The sequence below is a fragment of the Rhinatrema bivittatum genome, chromosome 9 (assembly GCF_901001135.1).
Source record: "Rhinatrema bivittatum chromosome 9, aRhiBiv1.1, whole genome shotgun sequence".
Classification (NCBI taxonomy): domain Eukaryota; kingdom Metazoa; phylum Chordata; class Amphibia; order Gymnophiona; family Rhinatrematidae; genus Rhinatrema; species Rhinatrema bivittatum.
The window spans coordinates 62,640,234-62,663,182 of NC_042623.1; the positions used below are offsets into that span (position 1 = coordinate 62,640,234).

Consider the following 22,949-nt stretch of genomic DNA (forward strand, 5'->3'; position numbering starts at 1 on the left):
CGGCCGGGGCTCGCCCTCGCACGGAAGCGGAAGCCGAGAGGAGTGGCCGGGCACGGGGCGCCGGGCTCCCCGAGGCAGAGCAGGAAGAACCCCGACGAGGTGCTCTAGTCGTGCAACCACTGCAGTGCGGCAGAGGAAGCGGCGAAAGGTATCCAACCCCCTCCCCGGATTAGGGTCTGTAAAGGGAGATCGGCGGGAAACGGGTGGCCGGGGCGGCGATCGTTTATTGTTACTGCTGACGAGGAGAAGCTACTCGGCTTCCAGGGCGAGGGAGCCGCTGAGCTGGCCCCGGCCTCCTGGGACAGAGGCAGCCCCGAGCTTCCTTTCCCGGGACAGAACCCCCCGCTGAGGGCACTATTCATAGCACAAAATGGATTTTGACATTTTAGGTACATCAAACAAATCAAAGCGCAGTTTATAGTTTGTTGACTAGCTCTTTTTGGGAGGTTAGAGCTGGGTTGGATGTGTTTCATTTGTACTCCATTTTATCGCACCTCTGTTTATTCCCTTTTTCTTTCTCTTACTCCTGGGGGAATTCTGCGCAAAAAAAAATGTAAAATTCTGCAAAGTGCTGCCAGCTTCATATTGATCAACATAACACAATTTACATGACAGTCTAAGTAATTACATTTTAAATTAATACAAAAAAAGTTATTACTTAAAGATGCAGAATTTTAAATATTTTGAGCAGAATTTCCCTAGAAATTCACTGTAAGAGTGTCCCTTCCTTCCACTCGCTCTCCCTACTCCCCTGGCCACTTTGCCCTCTCAGGCCCCAACTCTTCCACCTGCCAGTATCTCCCCCTCCTACTCTAGGCTCAACCCCTTCCACTCTCTTGCCAATCCCAGAGTTTGACCCTGTTCTCAGTACTGCCCCTCACACAGGCTCCCTCCCTCTCTCACACACATTCTCTCTCTCTCTAGTACACATACACACACCCACATCCTCATACAGCAGGGGTCAGGAACCTTTTTGGCTGAGAGAGCCATAAACGCCACATATTTTAAAATGTAATTCCATGAGAGCCATACAATATGTTTAAAACTAAATACAAGTAAATGTGTGCATTTTATGTAAGATCACACTTTTAAAGTACAATAAGTCTCTGAAAATATTACACCAGGCCTTAAGACACCAATACATCTCCTATTAGGAAAACGGACCAAGTCAGGCTGCTATAGAGTCCTACACAGAAACTACACGCCAGCAGAAAACCTCACCTGAATCACGTGCTGTCCCTCACCTAACATAGAATAAAGAGACCAAAACGCATAACTAGAAGCATGCAGAAAAAACTGAATTGGAAACTGCAACAAGCCAGAGTCTCTGTATGCAGTGTAACAAAGGAAAAAAGAAACATCACCCATCCTTATAAAACAAATCAAGAAATATAAAATCATCAGCAGTAAAACTGTACTAACAAAAAGAACATATTTCGAAACAGCTGATGAGAGGAATATCCAATAATTAAAAACTCAGATAAAACATTTCCAGATACCAACAAAATATTTCAAAATAGCAGACACAAAGATCCAGTAATGAAAAATAATAAGGATACAAAAATTTTTTTGCTCTGCATACCTGGGAACGTTTGATATCCAGGTGTCCTGAGATTGTTCTGAATTAGCAGGAGGTGGGGTGGTTTGCTTGGAACTTTCTCCTCTCTCAGTCACATACCAGTGCTCTCTCTCACACTGGCTCTCAATGACACACCTATACACACATGCTCTCAGTACTCACATATACACATGTTTTTTCTCTCTCATACAGGGCTATATTTTTTACAGCTCTTAATTACACATTTACACACATGCTGTCTATCTTTTCACGCTTACACACACAGGCTTTCAATCACATAAATACATGCTGTCTTTTTCTCTCACACACAGACTCTCATTCACATGCTTACAAACATGTCCTCTCTTTCTCTCATTTACACACAGGCTCTCAATCACATACTCACATGCTCCCTCACCTAAATCAGCTCTCAATTACACACAGACACACATGGTCTCTCTCTCTCATTTAAACACAGGCTCTCAATCACATACTCACATGCTCCATCACCTAAACCAGCTCTCAATCACACACAGACACACATGATCTCTCTCTTACTTATACACACAGGCTCTTAATCATACATACACATGATTTCTCTCACACACAAAGGATCTCAATCATACATACATACTCTTTCAAACAAACAGGTTTTCAATCACAAACTTACACATACAGGTTCCCAATGGTAAACTTACATTCATGCTCTCTCTCTCTCACAGGCAGGCTCTCAATCACAGACATACTCTCTTTCACATATACAGGCTCTCAATCATTCACATACATGCAATCTCTCAATCTCACACACACACACAGGATCTCAAACACACATGCTTGCTCGCTCATTCACTCTCTCTCTCCCCCACCCCGGGAACTCGCGGCAGCAGCAGCCTCCTCCCAACGCTAATCTCCTTCATTTTCAGCCCTCGCGGAGGCGAAGGCGGAGTTCCATCGGCCGCGGTTGAAACTCTTCATTTTCCTCCGAGCCGCGCTGCAGTCTTCTTCCCGTCGGACACTAGCGTGGCCTCTTCTTCTCGCGCAGGCACCCGATGACTCCAGCGCAGGCACCCGGCTGACACCCGATGACTCCTGCGCAGGCACCCGGATGACTCCAGTCGTGCCGCTGACTCCAGTCAGCGGCACCGGCGTGCTCTCTTCTCCTCCCCCCCCCCCCCCCCCGCGGCCCGGAAGAGGAAGTGGAGAGCATCGGGTGCCTGCGCGGAAGAAGAGACCACGCTAGTGTGGTTTCTTCTTCCCGCGCAGGCACCCGATGGGGAGGAGAAGAGAGCACGCCGGTGCCGCTGACTCCAGCTGTCCTGCCGCATTCCGCCCGGGCTGACAGCATTTTAAGCCCGGGCGGCGGAGGACCGGGGAGCAGCTGGGTCAGCGGGGAACCGCGAAGTGTGGCGACACTTGTCTGCGAGCCAGATGCAGCCCTCAAAAGAGCCATATCTGGCTCGCGAGCCATGGGTTCCCGACCCCTGTCATACAGGCTCCCTCACTCTCGCGCACACACATCCACTCATACAGGGCCCTCTCTTGCATACACACCCACACAAGTTCCCTTTCCCTTTCACACATACATTCTCACACAGGCTACCTATCGGGCCGATACAGTAAAGTCCGCGGGAGAGCCGCTCTCCCGGCGCACGCACAGGCCACTCTCCTATGCGCGTGATTCTGTATTTAAATGAGGCCCGGCGGTAAAAACGGGCAAAAGGAGGCGCTAGGGACACTAGCGCATCCCTAGCGCCTCCTTTTGGACCGGAGTGGCGGCTGTCAGTGGGTTTGACAGCCAACGCTCAATTTTGCTGGCGTCTGTTCTCGAGCCCACTGACAGCCATGGGCTCGGAAACCGGACGACGGCAAAATTGAGCATCCGGTTTTCGACCCGACAACCACCGTCCAACTTCAAATTTTTATTTTCTTTTTTTTTTTCTTTTGGAAAGTTTCAGGACCTCCGACTTAATATCACCATGATATTAAGTCGGAGGGTGCACAGAAAAGCAATTTTTACTGCTTTTCTGTGCACTTTCCCGGTGCCCGAAGAAATTTCTGAAAGCAAAATGTGTGGCTTGGCTGCACATTTTGTTTTCTGAATCGCGCGGGAATAGCTAATAGGGCCGTCAACATGCATTTGCATGTTGCAGGCGCTATTAGGTTCGGCGGATTGGATGCGCGTTTTTGGCCGCTTACTGAATAAGGGGTAAGGGAAAACGCGCGTCCAGTGGCGGCGCACTGTACTGTATCGGCCTGTATGTCTCTCTCTCATACACCCCTTCACACAGGCTCTGTCTCACACATACACAATCCCTTCACACAGACTAGCACCCTCACATACACACGATCCCTTTTTCATACACACAAGCTCCCAATCTCTCACACACATATGCACTCCTTCACAATCTCCTCATATAGGCTCCATCTCTCTGAAACCCACACTCAAGCATTCCCCCCCCCCCTCGCTCTCTTACCTCCCGTGCTCTCTCACCCCCTCCTGCTCAGCCCCCTGCTTTCTTTCTCACCCTCCACACCGCTCCCCTCATATAGGCTCCCTCTCTGAAACCCACACTCAAGCATCCCCCCACCCCCCTTTTTACCTCCCATGCTCTCACACACGCCTGCTCTTTCTCCCCTCCCCTCTCTCACACACACATTCTCTCTTACCGGCATTCCCCACACCCTCTCCCCTTTCTCACACACACACATTCTCTCTCACCGGCATGCTGCGAACAGAGCCATTAGTAATTGAGCATCCCTATCCTGACTGCCTGCACACTTTTTTTTTTTTTGTAAGGGTTCTCCATTTTCAGTTTCTCCGACTTAAAATCACTACAATAATAAGTTGGAAGAGCTTCAGAAAAGCAGTATTTTCTGCTTTACTGCAAACTTTTTGGGCTCCTCAAGAATCAACACCTGCTCCAGGGCAGGCGTTAATTTTTGAGGGTAAAAATGTGCGTATCAGGCGCACTTATTTTTTTTTTGCGTCAGGTGGAAATAAGTAATAGCCTCATCCACACGAATTTACACTTTATGAGCGCTATTAGCTACACACTTGGTTGGATGTGTGTTTTGGATGTGCTTAACCCCCGTTTTGCATCAAGGGTTATGGACGCCCGTCCAATCGTGTTGAGCTGAGCTCGACCTGACAGTGACAAGATCTTTGTGAGAAGCATTCATTTAACATTTGGGATAAAATTGTAAAATATTCAGATGTGGGTACAGTTTGCTTCTCTTTTGACTCTAAAGTTTGTTTTGTTGGGGAGGGGGGTTTAAGAGGACTGAGAATAGGACTGTCATTTTCCCTTATGATCATGACTGTCCCTAAAATCCTGGGCTGATTTCCCCAAGCTTTCTCTCCCTGCATTATTCATTTGGGTCAGACACAATTTCTATCGAGATTTGTTCCTTGAACATACCATTCCTTTTCTCAAACCTAAAGATAGGAACATAAGAATTGCCATACTGGGTCAGACCAAGAGTCCATTAAGCCCAGTATCCTGTTTCCAACAGTGGCCAATCCAAGTCACAAGTATCTGGCAAGTACCCAAACATTAGATAACTCACAAGTTATTGCTTATTAATTAATAGCAGTTTATGGATTTTTCCTCTAGGAACTTATACAAACCTTTATAAAACCCAGTTACACTAACTGCTTTAACCACATCCTCTGGCAATGAATTCCAGAGCTTAACTATGCACTGTGTGAAAAATAATTTTCTTCTTTTTGTTTTAAATGAGCTACTTGTTAACTTCATGGAGTTCCCCCTAGTCCTCCTATTATCTGAGAGAGTAAATAACCAATTTACATTAACTTGTTCAAGTCCTTTCATGATTTTGTAAACCTCTATCATATCCCTCCTCAGTCATCTCTTCTTCAAACTGAACAGCCCTAACTTCCTTAGCCTTTCCTCATTAGGTAGCCGGTCCATGCCCCTTATCATTTTAGTCGCCCTCCTGGAGCGATACAGAGGCATTATGACACCCTCTGTTTTATTTTCCATTCCATTCCTAATAATTCCTAACATTCTGTTTGCTTTTTTGATCACGACTGCACACTGAGTTGACAATTTCAATGAATTATCCACTATGACACCTAGATCTCTTTCCTGAGTGGTAACTCCTAAGATAGAACCTAACATTTTGTAACTACAGCAAGGGTTATTTTTGCACTTGTCCACGTTAAATTTCATCTGCCATTTGGAAGCCCAATTTTCCAGTCCCAAAAGGTGGTCCTGCAATTTATCACAGTCCGCTTGAGATTTAACTACTCTACGTAATTTTGTGTCATCCGCAAATTTGATCACCTCACTCATCGTATCAAGCATTTCTAAATGTAAGGTTTATCATTTGATTTTGCAACATGAATATTGGGCTTAATCAGGTTTCTTGGAAAGGGAATCATGTGAGATTTGAATCGCAAGCAGGACCGGCTGACTGTTTCAGACAAGCAGGATCATGAAATTAAAGGGGACATGACTGGAGAATAAAAGTATGGAAGCAGCTGATGACATGAGTTCCAAGCTATCATTTATTAACAACTAGCCGTTAAGCCCGTAACAACGGGCTACATTTAAACATTTTTTCAGTCCATTTCCTTCCCAATCATTCTCCTTCCCACTCCCTCCCCCTCATTATCCCTCCCACCTCTATTCTCCCTCCCACTCCCTCTCACCTCCCCCCTCTAGTCTCCCTCCCACTCCCTCTCACCTCCCTCCCTCTCACCTTCCCCTCTCACTCTCTCCTCCTTCCCCTCTCCCCTCAGTCACTCCCCCCCCTCCCCTCACTCTCTCCTCCCTCCCCTCAGTCACTCCCCCTCTCTCAATCCCCTCCCCTTTCAGCTCATCCACAACCTTCCCTCGGATGGCGGAAGATCTCCTGGGGGGGGGGGTGTCGGTCCCTCCCTCGCGCGCGCCGCCGCTACTGCTCCTCGCCGCCGCTCTTCGCCGCTGCCACTGCTCCTCCCAGCACCATTTTATTTTCAAGGCACCCTCCGCTCTGACCGACGTGCTCGCCCGTGCATGCGCGGTAGAGCTGCTCTCTACTGCGCATTTGCGGCACGTCGGTCAGGGCTCCTTTATTTAGTAGATAATTGTAAAACCAAATAAGTCTTGGTTTCAAAAATCATCTTTTCTGTTCTTGGGCAGAGGTCTTTGCTGTAATGTGTATGGGGTCAGACTTACAGGCCGATGCAATATCAAGTGCTAAGGTCAGTGCACCACTGAACACACGGGCGTTTGTTTTGGACGCGCTAGACTTATGCCTGATGCAATACCAGCATCAGCGTGTACAAAACATGCGTCCAGACCAGCACGTAGCTAATAGCGCTCATGACATGTAAATGCATGTTTGATGAGGCTATTGGCTGGTATGCCCAACGTAAGATAGCGCATGCTGGACGCGCACGTTGTTACGCACAAAAATTAGCGCTAGCCCCGGAGCTGGTGTTAAGTTTTGAAGCACCCCAAGCCATGCACAGAAAAGCAGAAAATACAGCTTTTCTGTGGTTCCTCCGACTTAATAATATTATAATATTAAGCAGGAGAAACCACAGAAGCAACAAAAAAAACAAACAAAAAAAGGCTTTAAAGCAGTCAGGTTAGGAAAAGAGATGCTCAATTTACGAGCGTCTCTTTTCCTAACCTGCACACAGCCGTGTCTCCTGGGCTGTCAATGCCTTAGGCGCGCTAGGGACTCACTATTTATCCCTGGCACGTCCTTTTTAGCACGGCGGCTCATTTGCCTGTTGCACCAAGTTCCCAGGAGAGGTGATTGTGCGTGTGTTAAAAAAAAAAAAAAAAAAAAAGTATGTCCAGTCTGGGTGCACTTTTTTAGCGTGTCGATAGTGCATTGGCCTGTTAAAGATCTGAACAAGGAGGAAAGGCGAGATGGGGAAGATACCATAGAGAAGTTTAAAAACCTCCAATGTTTCTGTGCGTTTCAGGCAAGCCTCAGAAAGGAGGCTGTGCAAGCAGGAGGTTCAGGGGAGAGGGTGAAGGGAGGTGGGCTCGGGTGTAATCGAAGGAAATATTTCTTTACAGAGAGGGTGGTGGATGCATGGGCGGAGGCAAGGACAGTATCTGGATTCAGGAAAGCATGGGAAAAGCACAGGGGGACCACTGTGGGAGTGGTAGGGATGGCTGAGCAGTTGGTGTGGATGGGCAGACTAGATAGGCGGCGTAATCTTTTTTTTTTTTTCTTCCGTCACATTTCTCTGTTACTTATGGAAGTCACCTGTTGGAAAACTAAATCCCCATCTGTGCATGTCACTTAAGAGATAAGATGGAGAAGGCTGAATAATTCCTGAATGGTACTTTTAATTATCGGGAGGATAGTTTGAGGGGGGAAACTCGCAGCTTCACTCATGCCTGCTGTTTTATAAACCATTTTCTTTTTCTGTAGATTACCCTTGTATTTAAGAGTGAGTAGTCTTTCTGAAGACATTCCCTTTATACAAAATCTTAAATCATAACTAAGGACCTCATAGTAACATAGCAGATGACAGCAGATAAAGACAAAAGTGGCCCCTTGGAGTCTGCTCGGTTGAGATTCTCTCACTTTGGATGGATGAGGATCTACATTCCCATATGCTCTCCAGCATCATTATTGTGAGTCCCCCCCCCCCCAAGATTAAGGTTGCGGGAGGTCTGTGAAACCAAACGTGTTTGCCAAAATCTGTCTTCTACAAAATGTTGCCTTTCATGGAGATTCAGCTGTATGTGTGAGGACAAAATTATTTCTTTTTAGTTTTATGATGTGAAAGAAAATGTAAAGCAGCGATAGAAATGCACATTTCAGCTATCATTTTTTTTATATTAAAGTAGAAAAATAATAAAGAGTTATTTTGTGATTGTCCTGTTTGTCCCTTAGATTTGGTTGCTGGGTCCTGCACCAGGATAAACTTGGCCGAACAGATGCACGTGACACATCAGCTGGAGCTGTTTCCTGATACTAGTGTGACCCTTATGCTGTTTAAAGATGTAAAAAATGCGGAAACTTTAAGGAAAAAAGCAATGTCCGGCTCAATTGCTGCAGCACTATTGAACCCTACAATGGTGAGCATATGTTCTCAGAAGAGTTTGGTTATGAACGATGCATTTTTCCAGTTGCTTCTGGAAATGTATTGATTTTTCTGTATATTCTGCTTTTCGGCACTTGAAAGCAGATTACCTTCAGGTACCGGAGGTATTTCCCTATCCCCAGGCTCATTTTAAAACAAGTGCGTGTGCCCATACTCGCACGTATTCGCACGCGATTGGAGGTACACTTGAATTTTATTTATTTATTTATTTTATCATTTCTTTATTAAGTTTTCATTATGTAGCAAACAGATAAACTTTACAACTGCAATGGAATGGAATTCAACTAAACCTCGGAAACCGAGTCAAGTCCATCAATTTGCATCCCCTCCCTCCCCCACCCCCCAACGTCAGCGGGATTCTAATATGACCAACTGTCTATGATGACGTTCGAGAAGCTGCTGTGTACACCAGTTTGTGGAATTGCTTGCTTACGTCTTTCGTGGACTGTGGGAGTGTCTGCCAGTATCTCCTCCAGATCTCCTCACACAGACTTTTTGAGCTTTCAGCGATTTAGTGCTCGCTGTCATATATTCAAAGTGCATCAGGGAAGTCAACCCGGTTCTTCCAGTGAGCCTTCTGCGGTCTGTCGATGGAAATCCAGTCCGCCATAATCGTCTGCATTCCAGTCAACAAAGCTTTGCCAAGGAACAATTTATCAGGTTCTGCGAGTGTCTCTAAGTCATTGTGAAATAGGCGGAATAAACACACTTCGGTTCTCTGGGAATTGGCGTATCCACTATAAATCCCAGTTGATTCACTATTTCGTTCCAATACTGGGTTAACATAACACATTCCCATATGCAATGAAAAAAAAGGAACCTTTCTCCTGTTGACATTTCAAACATAGGTCAGAATCACAAAGTTTTGCTGCATACATCCAGGTACGAGACATGTACATACAATGCAACATTTTAAACCCCACTTCTCTCAGATTAACATTTTCCGATAAGACATAACACCCTTTCATGATGTGAGCAATTTCGACATGGGTTAAAGTTATATTTGCCTGTTTCTCCCACTTACGCTGTATATTTGTTATGGCCGTATGATTTGGTAAACAACCAAGTGCCTTAGAGAAAGATGCACTAGAGTTAGGTTTACGACCCACGGGTATAAATAAATTCCGGAGATCTCCAACTTTTTGGGGATCTTGAGGTACAGTAAACACAGTTTGTATGTAATGGCGTGTTTGAAGACACCCATAAAAACCTTTGGAGTCTATCCCATACTGATCTCTCTTTTCTTTTTTTTTTTTTTTAATTCAGCAAAATTCTGCATACTTTATATTTAGTCAAAATAACACAATATTCATGACAGGTAATTAAGTAATTTAAAATGTAATATAGAAAAAGTATATTATTTAAAGATGCAGAATTTCCCTAGAAATATACTGTAAGAGTGTCCCTTCCACCTTCTCTCCCTACTCCCCTGGCCAGTCTCCTTTCACTTTGCCCTCTCAGGCCCCAACTCCTCCACCCTCCACTATTACTCCACTCCCCCTCTAGGTTCAACCCCCTCCACTATATTTCCATTCCCAGAGTTTGACCCCTCTCTCAGTACTGCTCCTCACACAGGCTCCCTCTGTCCCTCTCACGCACACACACACACTCTCTCTCTCTTTCTCTCTCAAACAGACTGCCTCTCTGTCGTGCACATACCCCCTCATAAAGGCTCCCTCTCTCTCACACACACTCATCCCCTCATATAGGCTCCCTCTAATCTAGAAGATTTCCCTATAGGAGGGAGGCTGAGGTTTTTTGTAAACTATTGGCTCATTCTAACCTAAGACAACTACCGGTAGGTCCTCTATATCAGTGCTTCTCAACAGGTGTGTTGCGTGCTCCCGGTCTCTCCCGCTGCTTTTCCTTCCCTGCTGCCGGTGCCACCGGGCTGTCAGTAGATTCAAGCCCAGTGGGAACGGCAGCGGTGACTGGCCTTTACTTCTTCCCGCGCACCCCCCCCCCCCCGTGACCCGGCATAGGAAGTGATATGCGGTGCGCGGGAAGAAGAAAGAGCCGTGCCGCGTGGAAAAATAGCAGCGGCGGCAGCATTGCCCCCGAGCAATCGAAATAGCCGGTAATTGGGAAAGGAGACAGCAGCATGAGCCTCCCATGGCCGAGGGGATTCTTCTTTCTTGGCCTGCGGGGGCTGGAGGAGGAGGCTGCTACAGCTACCATTTGTGCTGGGGGGGGGAGTGAGTGAGAGAGAGAGAAGCAGCCAGCCAGCGTGTGATTGAGAGCATGTGTGTGATTGAGAGAAACTGGTCAGAGAGCTGATGTGTGTGTGTGTATATGTGAGAGACAATGAAAGTGACTGCTCAGGGAGATGACTGATGTGTATGTGAGAGTGTGAGACATTAGTCAGGGAGGTGACTGATGTGTGTGAGAGAGAGAAAAAGCATGGAAGTGAGAAATCTGGGTATGTGAGAAAGCTTGGGTGTAAGAAGCCTGGTGTTTGGGGGGGGGGGTGTGAAAGAAAGCATGGGAATGAGAAGCCTGATTATGTGAGAGAGAGCATGGGAGTGGGAAGCCTTTGTGTGTGTGCATGCATGAGAGAGAGAGACTGGTTGGTAAGGTGACGGTGTGTGTGAGAGAAAGAGACTGGTGTGAGAGAAAGAATGTGATTCAGGGAATGAGAAGCCTGTGCACGTGGAGAGCGAGCATGGAAATGAGAGAGAGACTGGTGTGTGTGTAACAAAGAGAAAGTGATTATGGGAATGAGAAGCCTGTGCATGTGAAGAGGGTGAGCATGGGAGTGAGAAACCTGGGTGTGTGTGAGACACAGCATGAGAAGGAGAAGCCTGTATATCTGAAAAAGAACATGGGAGTGGGAAGCCTGTGTGTGTGTATGGCATGAGAGAAACTGTTCAGGATGGTGACTGGTGTGTGTGTGTGTGTGTGTCAAAGACTGTTTGGGAGATGATTGGTGTGTGAGAGACAGAAAAACTGGTCATGGGGGCATGACTGGTATGGTGTGTGTGTGAGAGACATGGGCCCTAAGGAAGAGGACCATGAGCTTCTACTGCTGCTTGTGTGTGCCACGGCCTGCATGGAAGGGGAGTAGGAGAGCTGCTGGAGGGGGTAAGTAAAGGTGGCTTTTAAAGTTTATTTTTCTTGATTGACTGCCATTTTAATTATTAAGTGATGTCTGTTTTTTTGAAATATTTTATTGGTGTTTGGAGAATGTTTAATAGTCTTTATGAGTTTTTAATTGTTGGATGTTTTTCTGCTCATAGCTGTTTTGAAACATTTATTCTGCTTATTAGTATAGTTTTACAATTATTTCTGTGTGGGAATGTATAGCTGCTTGCTAATTCTGTTTTCCTAATAAGAGGTGTATTGGTTTTTAATGGTTTATTAAGTTTTATATACCGATACATCGGACAAGCCTTCACATCGGTTTACACAAGATAAAACAGGGTCAGAAATACAATATTCATAAAATTTTAGGGCCTGATTTAATATTTGTAGTGTTGCCTTTTCATAGATAGGGTTGCTCCTGTTTGAGTGTATTCCATAATACAGGTGTAACTGTGGGGGATTAGTTTATGTGCATTACTACAGATCCTGGGAGTATGTTAGGTCGGTTCTGTGTCTGTTACCGAGATGAGATATTTTACTAGTATGTAAGCGTTTGTATCAGTCTTATTTGTTGTGTTTTCTCAAGAGGACATGCATTTTATTTATTTATTTATTTTTAATTTTTATATACCGATGTTCCTGTAAAGAATACATATCGCACCGGTTTACAAGGAACTGAACAGTCGCCTCCAGGGCGGAAATACATTAAAACAGTCGCCTCAAGGCAGACTGTTTTAATTGGTGGTAAACTGCTGTCTTTTCATAAGTAGGGCTATTGAGCCTGGAAGTAGGAGGAGTTTGAGTTGCTGTTACTGAGATGACACCAGAACCAGAATATCTTTTTTGTAGGGTGAGTTGTATGGGGAATGTCATAATTCTGCTTTACATCCATTATTGTGGGTCAGGGGGGTTCCCGTGGATGCAAACTCTACTTTTACATCTAGCCCCGTGACGATCATGGGATCAGTGTGTCATGCATGTGAGAACCATCTGTCAGGTGTGTTCCGACAGAAAAAAGGTTGAGAACCACTGCTCTATATCATAACGAGAGGCTACAGATTATATCTAGTGGAAATACTTTGAAATCAGCTGTCCAAAAGAGCCCTCAAGCTCATTCAACACTAGGATTTGCTCAGGTTGGAAATCTCTCTTTTGCTGGTCAGAGTGATCAAACTAGTCCCACTGTTGATGAGAAGGCAAGAATTTTACTCCAGGTACTTCTTGATCTCAAAAAAAGACAGGAGGATTGTATCCTATCCTAAACCTAAGCGCTTTGAAGAAGTTCCTGTAAAGAGAAATGTTCAAGACGATTACTCTGGACTCTGTAATTGCCCTGCTGAAGAAAGGAGACTGACTATGTTCTCTGAATCTATAGGAGGTACATATTCACATAAAGATACATTAAAGTCACAAACATATCTCAGATTTGTAGTAGAGAAACAACACTTCTAGTATTTGCCTAACCTCAGCATTATGGATATTCACAAAATGTCTTGTAGTTGTCATGGCATTTTTTTTTCACCTTTTAATCTTTTTTATTATCAAAGCAAAATGGTAATAATGGTACAACAATAGTAACCAAGCTTGGTTCGTGCAATTACAAAAAGGCTCTGTTAAATACATAGGATAAGCTACATGTAACCATTTGCTTTAACAAAGGTATATAACATCATTAAACATTACCAAATAACCACCCCTCCCCCCCATCCCGCCCCTACTGTCAACAAGGGTGTAACCTATAGCTAAACAGAAGATAAAGGTAAAAATAAATAAAAGTAAAAGAGTATTGAAGGCGTGAGTTGTTTTCCTGGATGGTCTGATTCCGAGATTGCATTACAGTTGCCTGTAAAAAGAATGAAGAGTCGCATGGCAGAGAGTTCCATCTCCATCCTGATCAGTCAGATCAGTCAAGGCATTGCCGTCTTCTCTACTGTTCCTGAGTTTCCACCCAGGATTGATATGGTTTCCAAATCCTGAGAAAGGATGGTAGCCGATCATGATGTACAGCTGTAAGACGAGCCAGTTGATAGATACTATGAAGTTTATTCTGAACCTGTGCTAGACTGGGTGTCGCGCTGTCTTTCCAATGTTGTGCCAAAGTTATTCGAGCTGCAATAAAAACTTGCTGAAGAAATCGTTGTGCGTCTTTGTGTTCGATGTCCAGCGGGATATTCCAAAGAACATGCCAAGGTTTGACCCGTATAGGATTGCGCAATATAGTGGACGACCAGGAGATGACTGTCTGCCAATAAGTCGATACCTTCGGGCACTGCCACCAAATATGGTAGAATGTTCCTACTGCGCCACAGTTCCGCCAGCAGAATGCTGCTACCTGAGGAGCCAGTTTGTGAATTTTGTCTGGCGAGTGGTACTGCCAGCGATAGAGCAACTTATAGCAGTTCTCCTGCAGATTAGCAGAAATAGAGCATTTATGGGCTGACGTAAAGATAAGGTCCCATTCATTATTTGATAGATATTGACCAAAGTCCTCATCCCAAGCTATGTGTTGCCGAAATGAGTTCACAAATTTCCCACTTATCAGATTGTATATTTTAGAGATTAGTCCACGTACTTGATGCGCCTTCAGGCAGTAGTTTTCAAATAATGTGCCTGTCAATCGCATTGTGCTTCGTCTGAGGTCCCGTTTAACAGTGTGATATACTCTGGCATATAATAGAAAATCTACCTGCTCTAAATTATAGAGAGAACGCAACTCCTCCTGAGTCATAAGGAGCCCCTGTTTCTGTATATGTTCCAGACGGGTGATACCCGCCCAGTGATGGGAAGCCTCGGTGGGGCGTGGGGAGGGGAATAATGCATTTCCAAATACGTATATCAATAACGGTGTATTGTTCTGGGCCAACGATAGTGGTCCTCCAACGCGCCCACACTTTAAATGTGGTATCTAAGGCATAAGGCAAGTATGTGAATCCTTTCCATGTAAATTTTGGTTGCCAGGGAAGTGCTGACAGGGGTTGAGCTCCTGAAAAGGTGCGTTCAAACAGAGTCCATTGCGGGATCTCCACTTGTCTATGCAGGACAACAAGCGCTCGTAGCTGCGCCGTGCAGTAATACCATTCTAAATTGGGCACACTAAGTCCCCCTCTGGTTTTTGCTAGATACAAAGTGCTTCTGCTAACCCTGGGTGGCCATTTCCGCCAGATAAAGCCAAAAGCAATAGCTTGCCATTTTTTTCAGACTAGGAGAGGGTATAAAAATTGGTATAGTCGTAAAAAAGTAGAGGAACCTTGGCAAGATATTCATTTTGATGATGGCAATACGTCCTAGCCAAGTGATTGTGCCTTTTGACCATTTCCCCAAGTCCTTTTGTATGTTCTGTATTAATGGTTTGTAATTGAAATCGTGGAGCTGGTTGGCATGACTTCCACTACGGATACCCAGATATAAGGCCTTAGAAGCCCATTTGAAAGGGAAGTGTGCCTTAAGTGCGTCCACTTCAGAGCCTGGAAGGTTAATAATAAGAATTTCCGATTTATCATAATTTACCTTAAGTCAGCACCCGGAGCTGTGATGAGTGCGACTCACCTGGCTCACCGCATCATGTGACCCCCGGTACACTTGAATTTTAAATCATGTGTGCACTTGCGCATGTATGATTCAAAATACGCCTCCCACGAGTATATATGCTCTTAAGTTTAAGAGGTTACTCGAGCATACCTACTTCGCATATCTTCCATAAGACATTGCCGACTGTCGCGTATGTAAGCGAATTTTAATACATGCTTATGCAAGGGACATTCCCAATTTTTCAAATTAGTCCACCAGTTTGCCCAGTCAATCTTGAGGTCATCGAGATCCCTCTGGTTCTTCATCCTGTATGCCCCCCAGTTGACCCAGACCCCTCATCCTGTCGTGTAAGCCCAAAAAATGTAAGATCTGCAGACTTGCACCTCATCAGGAGCAGCAGTAAAGTTAAGGAGCTAACAAGCCGCCGTGCGTTGCGGCCTCTGGTTTTAAAGTGCAGAGTTGCGTGCACAACAGTTGGCCCCACCCTGGAACACCCAATGTCCCGCCCCTTTTCGTTGCTCGTGGTATTCTCATCTGCAGCGCTTTCTCCCAAGCAGGAGTCTCGGCGGGGGAGTGGGGGTCTCTGAATAATTATTGACCAGGATAATCCTACATATTTAGCACATTCCTTCCAATCGAGGAAGACATCATCTTTGTGGCAGTTGCCATCTTACAGAAATAAAAAGCAGGGACTAACCGCATTTCTTTTGAGGATAGTACTTGAGTTTAATCCATATCGTTGTCAGAATGTCAGTCAGTGAGGCAGAAGGCAAACGGAAACGGGAGTCCGCACTAAAGGGATCTGCGGCATTGCATTCATAGGCAGATACAAGAAAACGCTCGCTCAAATCCTGCATTCATAGTGGGCGCCCATTTTCCTACCACACACACATCCATATCCCCTGTGCACCCGATGCAGTATTTAAATAAGTGAAATCGTGGCAGCGTTAAAAAAGGGCGCCCTGAGGGAGAATTGTGCGTTTGGTGCTCAAAGGAGTTTATTGCATCAGGTGCTGGTTATATCGGGCACTCGATACGAGTGTCAGTTTTGAAGGCGCTTCTTTTTGGTTATTTTTGTCAAGTTTCATAGAGATTGGTGATGACATTTATTATATCAGGTGCCCATTGTTATAGGTGTCTAAATTGGGCATTCATAACCAAAAATGCGCTTCTTTTTAATCAAATCAATATACATACATTTTTCCTCACCGGAAGCAGTAAACTCAAGAGTCAGGTTGAAACTAAGGAGGAGGACACATTTATCATAACACAGAGGACCATATTTTTTTTTAATGTTTCTCGTGAGCCCTTGACTGCAGGTTAACTTTACTCCACCTCTGGAGCTGGAGTTAAATTCCTTGCAAAAAAAAAAATGTGTATTGGGCGCCCAACCTTTAGATGCGCTTTCTGGCATCAGGTGGTAATAGCTAATGTCTTCATCTACATAGAATTTAAATCTGACAGGCACTATCTGGCACACTTTTATTAGGGTGCACGTTTCAGTTGCGCGAAACTCCTTCCTGCATCGGATATGCTCCCAACCGTGAGTAAACTCGTGCGTTAGACTGGGCACACTTTAATGCATCAGCCTGTCAGAGAGGGGGGAAAAATTACATGTTGGTATTTTATTTAGCTGCTATGTTTTAAATTCTTCTTCTGCAGATTGTTGATCCGTTTCAGGTTCTGGTGGCAACAAACAAGGCAGTTCATCTACAGAAGCTGGGCAAAATGAAGACACGGACCCTGTATTCAGAAATCATTTTCAACCTCTCGCCAACCAACAATGTAAGCTTACTTTGCAGTATGAAAATGTGTTTTAGACTATTTCTTTCAAATTTCAGTCGCAAAGGACCATGTTAATACTGCCTGCAAAATATTTTCATTTAATGCGAAGCTTAAATGTGAAATCCTAGAAAGTAGCAAACTCCCTCCAGGACTCTGCTTTTGTAGCCTTGTGGCAAAACAGCAAATTTCATGTACGCAATGATTCTTTGTTTTGCCCTGGGACTTGTGTTTTTCCCAGAGAGAGCTCATTTCCCTTAAGATAGCCTGCAGGTGACATTCTGACCTTTACTACTACTATTACTTAAAATTTCTTTAGCGCTGCATGACATATGCAGCACTGTACAAACATACAAAAAGACAGGCCCTGCTCAGTAGAGCTTACAATCTAATAAGACAAACATACACTGTATTTCAAACTGAGACTTGTAATGTCTTCTCAACTCAGAATGAGGCTTGGACAGCATATTTCCCAGTATCTTCAGGGAGTTGTGAGATTGTAACATCCTGTAGTGCCTTTGGTCAGAAAGCTATTACTCTGTGACCTGATTGGTCCTTTAGACACAGCCCATAAAAAAATAGCCCTAAAGTTGCTAGAAGAGCTCTTCAGTCTTGGCTGGGAGTGCAGAAGAACCATATCTGTGCCATGGCTGTATCCTAGCTCTACATGTCCTTGTAAAGACAACATAAGAACATAAGAAATTGCCATGCTGGGTCAGACCAAGGGTCCATCAAGCCCAGCATCCTGTTTCCAACAGAGGCCAAAACCAGGCCACAAGAACCTGGCAATTACCCAAACACTAAGAAGATCCCATGCTACTGATGCAATTAATAGCAGTGGCTATTCCCTAAGTATAATTGATTAATAGCCATTAATGGACTTCTCCTCCAAGAACTTATCCAAACCTTTTTTGAACCCAGCTACACAACTGCACTAACCACCTCCTCTGGCAACAAATTCCAGAGCTTTATCGTGGGTTGAGTGAAAAAGAATTTTCTCAGATTAGTCTTAAATGTGTTACTTGCTAACTTCATGGAATGCCCCCTAGTCTTGTCTAGTTAGTGTTAACTGTATGAATCTTGTTACTTTATCTGTTGCTTTGCAAATTATGTATTTTTTTTTCTGTTCAGGTTTTTAATAAATTTTTTAGTTTTTTTAGCTCTGTCCTGTGACTGATTGATTGCCAGTCCCAATAGTTAAGAGAAATTTTAATAAATTGTCTGGTAAGACAGGACAGAACTCCAGACCTTCCCAAGTCACCATCCATCTGCTGCTAGTTGGAAACCCTCTGTCTTTCAAATATCATGACTAGCTTCACTGAAAAGAGACACTTGTTTCTTTGAGTAAAGAACTTTAGTGTAAATATTGCATCACAATGTAAATCAATGAGTAGATTCTGTAGACTGTTTTGTATTTGGTTTGTAGGTGTGTTTCTAGGAATTGTATGACCCTTGGGTTGTAACGGGTGGTCTCAGTTTCCCTGGAAGCTACCAATGGATAGCTTACAGGCAGGGCATTTGCCCAGATACAAGCAGGAACCCAATTTGGAGGATGGGAGGTTGCCAGTGTAGGGGCATGTGTACAGGTGCAGGAGGGTCTGAGCAGTGCCTGGCAGAATCCTCCAGCTGTCTACAGAGTTAACCCTAAATGAGTGTTAAGGGTAGTGCTAAGGCATTACATGACAAGTTTCTATATGTCTGTGAATCTTGATAACTTAAGTTTCTTTACAAACTTGTGCTAGGCACCATCTTAACAATCCTATCTGCCCCAGTTAAAACAGTGACATTCTCGTGTTCTCAGGAGCGCCCTAAAGTTTTAGGGGCAAAGGCCAACCACAATAAAAAAAAATATATATATTGCATGCCCTACAGATTTCACATTCTTGGATGTCCTATAGTCTTTCAGGCATAATTGTTTGTTTATTTTTTAATTTAAAACTATAAATTGTCAAAATAAACTCTTCCATATACGGTGGAATAGTCCATTTCCATCTGTGTGCATAAAAGCACATTGTATACAGGATAATCAACAAGGAAGAGAGGAGAATGCCAGCTATTTTGTAATGTGGTTGACTGCCACCAGTTTCCCTCCACCCATTGCTTGGTTAATGACTCTTCAGTTAGTCAGGCTGGTACTGTGTGACCCAACAGATACAGTACCAATCCAGTATGCAAAATGGTTTGAAACTGAAGAAATCTAGGAGCTATGTAATCATTTTGGTATCCTCAGTATTGCAATGATTGCAGTATTTGCTGTGGGTAAGAAAAACATGATGTATTTTATGCATTATTCAGGAGCATTGTGAAATGGGCATTCCCGGGGTCCCCTCAGGGGAGGAGAATGGGTTTCAGAGTCCCAGCGAGATGAGAGATCAGGCCTGGATTTAGGCATAAGCAACTGCCTAGGTTGTCAGATTTTGAAAGTGCCAAATATCCTGGCCTACAAGGAGCCTTCTCCCATTTACTTTAAGGCCATGTACCACTGCCAACTCAAAGAGGCACCACCGTGGCTCTCTAGCCAATCAGCCCTCTCCTGATTTGCAGTCTCTGGAGGTGTCCATAGGGCAGCAACAAGGCACAGCCTTCTTGAGGTGCTCCAACTGATGCAGTTTCAGTAGGGTAAGAACATAAGAACATGCCTTACTGGGTCAGACCAAAGATCCATCAAGCTCAGCATCCTGTCTCCAACAGTGACCGATCCAGGCCATAAGAACCTGGCTGGTAATAGCAGTGGCTATTTTCTAATTCAACTTAATTAATAGCAGGTAATGGACTTCTCCTCCAATAACTTATCCAATCCTTTTCTAAACCCAGCTACTCTAACTGCACTAACCACATCCCCTGGCAACAAATTCCAGAGTTTAATTGTGCGTTGAGTGAAAAAGAACTTTCTCCGATTAGTTTTAAATGTGCTACATTCTAACTTCATGGAGTGCACCCTAGTCCTTCTTTTATCCAAAAGAGTAAATAACTGATTCACGTTTACCCGATCTAGACCTCATGATTTTAAATACCTCTATCATATCCCCCTCAGCCGTCTCTTCTCCAAGCTGAAAAGTCCTAACCTCTTTAGTCTTTCCTCATAGGGGAGCTGTTCCATTCCCCTTATCATTTTGGTAGCCCTTCTCTGTACCTTCTCCATCGCAATTATATCTTTTTTGAGATGCGGCGACCGGAATTGTACACAGTATTCAAGGTGCGGTCTCACCATGGAGCGATACAGAGGCATTATGACATTTTCCATTTTATTCACCATTCCCTTTCTAATAATTCCCAACATTCTGTTTGCATGTTTTTTTCTGTTTTTCCCTCCCAGATTTCAGAAGCTTTTAAAAGATTTGGCATTTCAGACAGTGACTCTGCAGCTCTCATTGTTTTGATTGAAGATGGAGCGAAAACTGTAAATCCTGAAGAAATAGTCTCTCAGGTCGAGGGTCAGCAGGTTTCTGTAATGGAACTGTCGACAATGGCAGACATCACAAAGGTCAAAAAGGTATGAAAAGGCAGCAGAAGGCAAGGATAGCACAGAGCATTCAGTCTGATTTCATGTTAACCCTCTCTGAGCAGCATTTTAAAGCACCGCTATTTCCACATGATTTGTTTCACAGTTAAACATCAAGGTAGATTTTTCTCTTTTCCTTCTGTTGTCTTTTTTTTTTTTATCCCTAAGGAGAAACCTGTGATTTTGAAAACTAGCCACTAATGCAGTTTAATAAGGATGTGAGAAATTTTATGGAAAATCTGAAAACACGGCATTTGATGAATTTTTACTGAAAACAATTGGGGAAAAAGCTTTGAGCGTTTCGCAGCGAAATGCTGCAGAAATCTTCAGAATGCTGCTGAAACCCACACAGTGCAGTCACATGATACCCCAAAAATGTACTTCATAGTAATATACCAAATGATGGCAGGAAAAGACCCAAATGGTCCATGCAGTCTGCTCGGCAAGTTGCTGGGTGGTAACTGCCGCTCTGAGCAGTTTACTGCTGTCCCTTGCAAGCTAGAGTGGAGATCAAACAATACTGCAGGAGGCTGCAAAAATCTACAGGATCCTGTGCAGATTCACTTTCTATTGCAACAAGCCACAGAATTTGCCCAAAAGCTGTTTGGACTTGCAATGGAATACCTCCTGTGTATTTTAGGGAAATTCATGTGAAATGAAACCAGCTAGACCTGCCAGCTTTGCTATTACTGCAGAAGCATTCTCACATCGCTAATGACCACAGTAAGGCTGCAGCCACTGTTTATCTCCTTGAAATAGACTAAGCCATAGTCTGATTGGTCAGCCACCCATACCATGCTGCACTCCATGCATTCCCTCTGTCCCAGCGTAGGGAGCTTGATGCAGATTCTTCCCCACCGCTCCCCATCACTGATTTCTCTACCCCTGCTTTCTGTCCTTACTCCTGGTTTGTTTTGTTTTAACAGATGTACAAACTCACCCCACAGGAAGAAAAGATCGGCACGCTGTTAGATGGAATTATTTGCCGAATGTCAACAAAAGACGCGTAGAGCAAATCGGCATTTTAAGAAGCAGCACACTCTATTCGTTCAAGTCTGGAGCGACTGAGTGCTGTTAGGTTATCTGTCTCAGATAATTAAAGGTTCCTATTCAGAGTATTCCAAGAAGGACACTTGCAATTTCATTTTTTTATGAAAGATGTCTTTATTCCTACGGTACATGAGCCCAGGATTCTTGGATATCATGAGCATTTTTAGGACTTGCATATAGGAACTTTTAAAGATAATCTACAATGTTGTTATGGAGAATATTTAAAAAAATTTTTAGCCTCTTGTGGCCTGTTTTGTTTTTTTTCCCCCCGGATATTTATTTCTTATTCTATGATTTGGAGAAAAGTTGCATTTTCTTTTACAGATTCCCCATCAGTTCTCTCAGAGTTGAAGAAACATATTTTTATAGTCCTCGAGGAGACAGGTAAAATACCAGCGAATACACAGAATGTAGAGTCAGCTTCCAGGACAGTCTAAAACCCACTCTAAAGTGGGGATTCTGGAATTGGGGAGTTGAGCAGGATAGAAGGAGAATAACCAGGAGAAGGAATATGGCAACATCAAATGTAGTCAAAGTGCTGTACAGGGGTTTGAAACTGCTAATTCTGCGACACAGCAGAACCCTGACTTAATAAAAAGAGCAAAGTTGTACACATTGCAGTAGTCTTTCTGTGCTGTTCTGTAGATGATGAGTTGAAAAGGGTGACCAGCGATGCCCCCGTTTTGCTTTCATCCTGGATAGAATCGTGCAAGGTGAAGCCGCTTGCTAAGCAGGGGACGATGAAGCCTGAGGCATTGAAGGAGGTAATCTGAGCTCCTGGGGTTCAAGCCCTCTCGTCTGCTTTCTCACAAGCAAGCACAAGGAGCAAACACAGCGTAAGCTTTTTTGATTCAGAAACCTTTTTGTCTCACCACTGGCTTTAAAGCACCATTGCATTTTATTTTAGCTAATAAATAGGCCGATGCAATGTTGGCGCGTGTAAAACGGGCGATTTAATATTTAAATGGGCTGCCATGGTAAAAATGAGGCGCTAGGGGGAAATTGTGCATCCCTAGTGCCGCCTCGTCATTGGGCGCCCAGAAGAGGGGGCTGTCCGTGCGGGTTCGGGAAAACGGACGCTCAATTTTACAAGCGTCCGTTTTCCTAACCTGACCGCCGGCGACTTTTATTTTTAAATTTTCTTTTTCCTTTACTCCTTTTTTCAGTTTTTCAGACTTAATATCGGCACGACATTAAGTCGGAGGAACTACAGAAAAGTAGTATTTTCTGCTTTTCTGTTAACTTTAGGGGCTCCTCAAGGATTAACGCCAGCACCAGGGCAGGCGTTAATTTGTCAGAGCAAAAATGTGCACACTGGGTGCACTACTTTTTTTTTTTTTTGGCATAGTGGGTAATAGCTAATAGCC

The 22,949-nt window shown here is 44.2% G+C and overlaps 1 protein-coding gene across 2 annotated transcripts; it reads left to right on the forward strand.

The window, feature by feature from the left end:
* Window positions 1-10: 10 nt before the first annotated feature.
* Window positions 11-22,198, forward strand: TPRKB (TP53RK binding protein). Of its 2 annotated transcripts, none has more exons than XM_029615388.1 (5): window positions 11-148; window positions 8,429-8,613; window positions 16,911-17,033; window positions 20,347-20,523; window positions 21,459-22,198. In XM_029615388.1, exons 2-5 carry the CDS (start codon window positions 8,473-8,475, stop codon window positions 21,540-21,542), a joined length of 525 nt encoding a protein of 174 aa, XP_029471248.1. In that variant the 5' UTR covers window positions 11-148; window positions 8,429-8,472; the 3' UTR covers window positions 21,543-22,198. The 2 variants fall into 2 exon arrangements, with proteins under 2 accessions (XP_029471248.1, XP_029471247.1); XM_029615387.1 differs by lacking the exon at window positions 11-148 and adding an exon at window positions 261-389.
* Window positions 22,199-22,949: the final 751 nt, after the last annotated feature.

What these genes read in the sequence shown, in the direction of transcription:
- TPRKB (XM_029615387.1), top strand. An exon ending in CACTATTGAACCCTACAATG is followed by an intron (nt 8,614 to 16,910) that starts GTGAGCATATGT and finishes CTTCTTCTGCAG; the next exon opens with ATTGTTGATCCGTTTCAGGT. An exon ending in ACATCACAAAGGTCAAAAAG is followed by an intron (nt 20,524 to 21,458) that starts GTATGAAAAGGC and finishes TTGTTTTAACAG; the next exon opens with ATGTACAAACTCACCCCACA.